The sequence below is a fragment of the Lottia gigantea genome (genome assembly GCF_000327385.1).
Source record: "Lottia gigantea unplaced genomic scaffold LOTGIsca_244, whole genome shotgun sequence".
NCBI classification, from domain to species: Eukaryota; Metazoa; Mollusca; class Gastropoda; family Lottiidae; genus Lottia; species Lottia gigantea.
This window is the reverse complement of record NW_008708721.1, coordinates 51,864-55,854: the sequence shown is the minus strand read 5'-3', so window position 1 is coordinate 55,854 and position 3,991 is coordinate 51,864. Positions and strand designations below refer to the sequence as shown.

The 3,991-nt window shown below is 33.7% G+C and overlaps 1 protein-coding gene across 1 annotated transcript; it reads right to left on the bottom strand.

The window, feature by feature from the left end:
• Nucleotides 1-2,105: 2,105 nt before the first annotated feature.
• LOTGIDRAFT_175132 (hypothetical protein) lies at nucleotides 2,106-3,433 on the bottom strand (the record flags this gene model as incomplete). The annotated part of the gene is made up of 3 exons (XM_009055477.1): nucleotides 2,106-2,476; nucleotides 2,808-2,914; nucleotides 3,309-3,433. The coding sequence occupies 3 exons, from the start codon at nucleotides 3,431-3,433 to the stop codon at nucleotides 2,106-2,108; spliced, it is 603 nt and encodes a 200-aa protein (XP_009053725.1).
• Nucleotides 3,434-3,991: the final 558 nt, after the last annotated feature.

Here is a 3,991-nt window from a genome sequence, read left to right as displayed (position 1 = left end):
TTATCAATGTAAAGACATTCTTTTCTAAGTCAAACAATATTATTTGGAAAATTTAGAAAATATTCAAAGAAAACCCCAGGCTTTACTCACACTATAAGCCCAAATGGATCAAATCATCATTTTAAAATACAGGGGTCTGTTCAAACAATATTTCCATGTGAAATATCTATGTTCTTTTATTAAGGTATACAGTTTTCAATGCTGTAGAAATCAGACCTATTAATTAGCTTACTTATTAGATCGTTTGAGCTAGGTGTTACCCAGCCCTTAAATTGGTTACATCCACACCTTACATCTTAAAGAAGTATTCAATATTGGTGTTTAATATATCTACCCAAATCTAAGTGTAAACATTTACACCTTTAAAGGTGTATAAGTTTGGAGAAAGTGTAAACTAAGCACCGAAATTGGTGTTAATTCACATATTTTAACTTTAAGAAGTGTATAAGGTTACACTGAGTGTGTGTAAAACAAGCCTACCGGGTGTATACATTCATAATCTACACCCACATCCGTGTAAACAATAACACTTAATAAAATGTATTCAGAGTTTTCACCTCTTAGCCTTACCAACTAAAACACCAGTATTAGTGTACAGATACACAGAATATAGTGTAAACTTGCACCAACATTGTGTAATAATTCAACACTAAACGTGGTGTAAGATTACACCATTTTGGGTGGCAACTTAGTTTCCACTCAAAAAGGTATGAACTCTCTCATTATTTTTTACTGTGTATGTTATCTGCTCACAGCACCACTCATCTATATGTCTTATGATACAAATGTTGATCAGTGTAGAGAGAAATGCAATGAGAATGATGACTGTAAGACTCTGAACAGTTGGGCAACCTTAAACCGGTGTTTTTATACAATGTAAACCACACCGATATACCTGCTGAAAATAAGGCATCATTTTCAGGTTAAATCATCGTCAAAATTCCTTTGTTTAGATTTTTAAATCTATCGATTATTTAAACAGACTTGAAATGTATTATTTATAAGTTCTGTTGTATGTTTACTTGCATTGCACTGCTACTTGCTTTTTATCTATGAAGAAGAACAGAAGACCCTGTCATACATTGATGATTAAACAAAGTATCAATCTAATTAAACCTTCGTTCCGTTTTTACTAGCTTTTATTTTTAATACAGCTACTTCAGGTAAGGTCCAAAGACAGCCTTCTTGAAATTTCGTCAAATAAATCGGTTTCTTCTGTTCTGATCTGAAATTGGATGAAATAATAACTCACCCATTGGTTGTCATTTAAGTTCTGGTTTTTGGAATATGTGACAATTATCTTTTGTTTACAGACGTGGAGGAATCTTTCCTTCAGAATCTCACCATTGGCTACTATCTTACTTGCTCAATTGCTGGTGGTATTGAACGAGACAACAAAGGATGCTATGCCTGCATAATGGATATTCAATCCTATCGGTCTTGCTGTATTAGGCGTCGTAATCCAATGGGCTTCCCTAGCTTGACGGAATTTCGTAGTTTCATTTCCTGCAGGTCAATTACAATGCGTTCAATGGGAGTTCATCACTGTAGTAATCAGAATCCATAGTCTATATCAGATAAGCTGTGGCCATAGTGGATAGACAGAGACTAGTTACTATAGACATAGAAAATATTTTCACCCACTTTACGCTTAAATTTGTTAAAACTCTCCCTAAACACACCAAAAATTTGTTTCAGCATTTCATAAGGGATTTATTGGACAGTAATGAAAATGCCACTATTTTGGAAATTTGGCGACAGCCCAGATCGCAATTCGAGGTGGATTTTCTGCCCAACCCATCATTGTTGAATTGGTCAATACAATATCAAAAGCTTTGAAACTAAAGCAACGGGAAACATTTCCACCCTCTCACTCTTTGATATCATACATTGGTATACAGGGCCTTTAACACAAGCTCTTTTATTTTCTCTTAAGAGATATGAAGAAAATGTTTAATACAGCACAGTAAGCATACAACAGATATAGATTTTCATTCTGTCACCGTGAATAATCTAACAGTGTAAATATTTTGTAATTATAGAATATGTTATCTAATTTGTATGGTCAGATATAAATTGATCTGATTGTATCTCATGATCTTGACCTATATACACATTTTCATACTGATGGTATCACCAGTAAAATTTGCCCGATTTTCTTCAGGAATCTCACTGTAATTTACATTGAATAAATAACATCGGTCTAATCCGGGTCCCCAACTGCTCATGGTAAGACAGCCAGTCTTCTCATTGCATTTCTCTTCACACTCAGTAAGATTGGTATCCATGGATACGTAGATGATTGGTGTTGTGAACAGAGAACATACACCAAAACTACCTTCATATAGAAACGTGCAGCTTGGGCCCTCGACGTTACAAATTTGGTTACATTCAGCCTCAGTTTTATTAAATATTTGACGCAAAATATAATCAGAAATTAACACATATCTATCAGGAATATACTCATAATGACACTCTGTAATATAAATAATAATCATACATAGTTTATTTTCAACAATACATCTTTACACATACATAAATATATATATAACTCATACTATATGTCTATGGAAGACCGAACAGCCCAATATTATGAGTCTTAATCCTTAATCTTTAGTCAGTAATGCTTGATTCATACTCCATCATTTGTTGGTCATTTTTGACATCTGTTTCAAAAAATGATCATAAGTTCATAAAAATCAAAATTCGTTCTCAAAATCAATGATTTGTCAAATAAAATTTCTGTAAGCATAATTCTACTTCTTTTTTACAATAGTAGACACTGTTCGACTGTAAACAAGACTAACCGTAGACAAGTTCTTGTTGTTGTTGTGCTCTACTTGTAGGATAGACATACTCGTCTATATCAACTATAATTTTAATTACATTCGGTAACTGGAGATCTTCCCTAATCCTTAGAATATTAGAACAATCCTATCCTCTCCCCAGCTAAAGAATGACTGATCCAAACCCTAACTACCCTCTTATTCATCTCTGCCATCAGATAGCCAACATATGAAATATTTTTTTTATTTATATAGTTCATCTGAGTGCTCAGATCCTCCCTTGAACTGGAAATTTTTTGGGCATATTACAATCCATTAGATTTAGACTGAGATATGAACAGAGTAACCCTCTACTGCTCTTGCACAACTTTCCTGATCGTTTTGGGGTGCAACGGTCGGGGATAATTATTCAGAGTCATCTCTAATTTAAGTTTTTAAGTAAAAATATGTATAAAGTATGAAAATATGTCATAATTAGTGTAATTTACCGTATCAACATTTCCTTTTGTCTTTTTTGTTCACCTTTTACTGTTTGTGCACTTTAATATTGTATGAAATAATGGTGTTTCATTGATAAAAACAGGTCTCAGTCCAGAGCTCAAGTCTCTCACATTCCCTGACCGTGGATATTTTTCAGGTCGGAACATTCTGCTCCAAACAATCTAAAAGCTATCTTAACATTTCTATGCCCCGGTTTCGCTAAACAAGAGTTTAGTTTTAGGGTTTTGTAACAATGTGATTTTAGACTAGTGTGATTTGAGAGAAATGTTCTTGTGATTTTAGACTAGTGGGATTTGAGAGAAATGTTCTTGTGATTTTAGACTAGTGGGATTTGAGAGAAATGTTCTTGTGATTTTAGACTAGTGGGATTTGAGAGAAATGTTCTTGTGATTTTAGACTAGTGGGATTTGAGAGAAATGTTCTTGTGATTTTAGACTAGTGGGATTTGAGAGAAATGTTCGTGTGATTTTAGACTAGTGGGATTTGAGATAAATGATCTTGTGATTTTAGACTAGTGGGATTTCAGAGAAATGTTCATGTGATTTTAGACAAGTGGGATTTTAGAGAAATGTTCTTGTGATTTTAGACTAGTGGGATTTCAGAGAAATGTTCTTGTGATTTTAGACTAGTGGGATTTCAGAGAAATGTTCTTGTGATTTTAGACTAGTGGGATTTCAGAGAAATGTTCATGTGATTTTAGACAA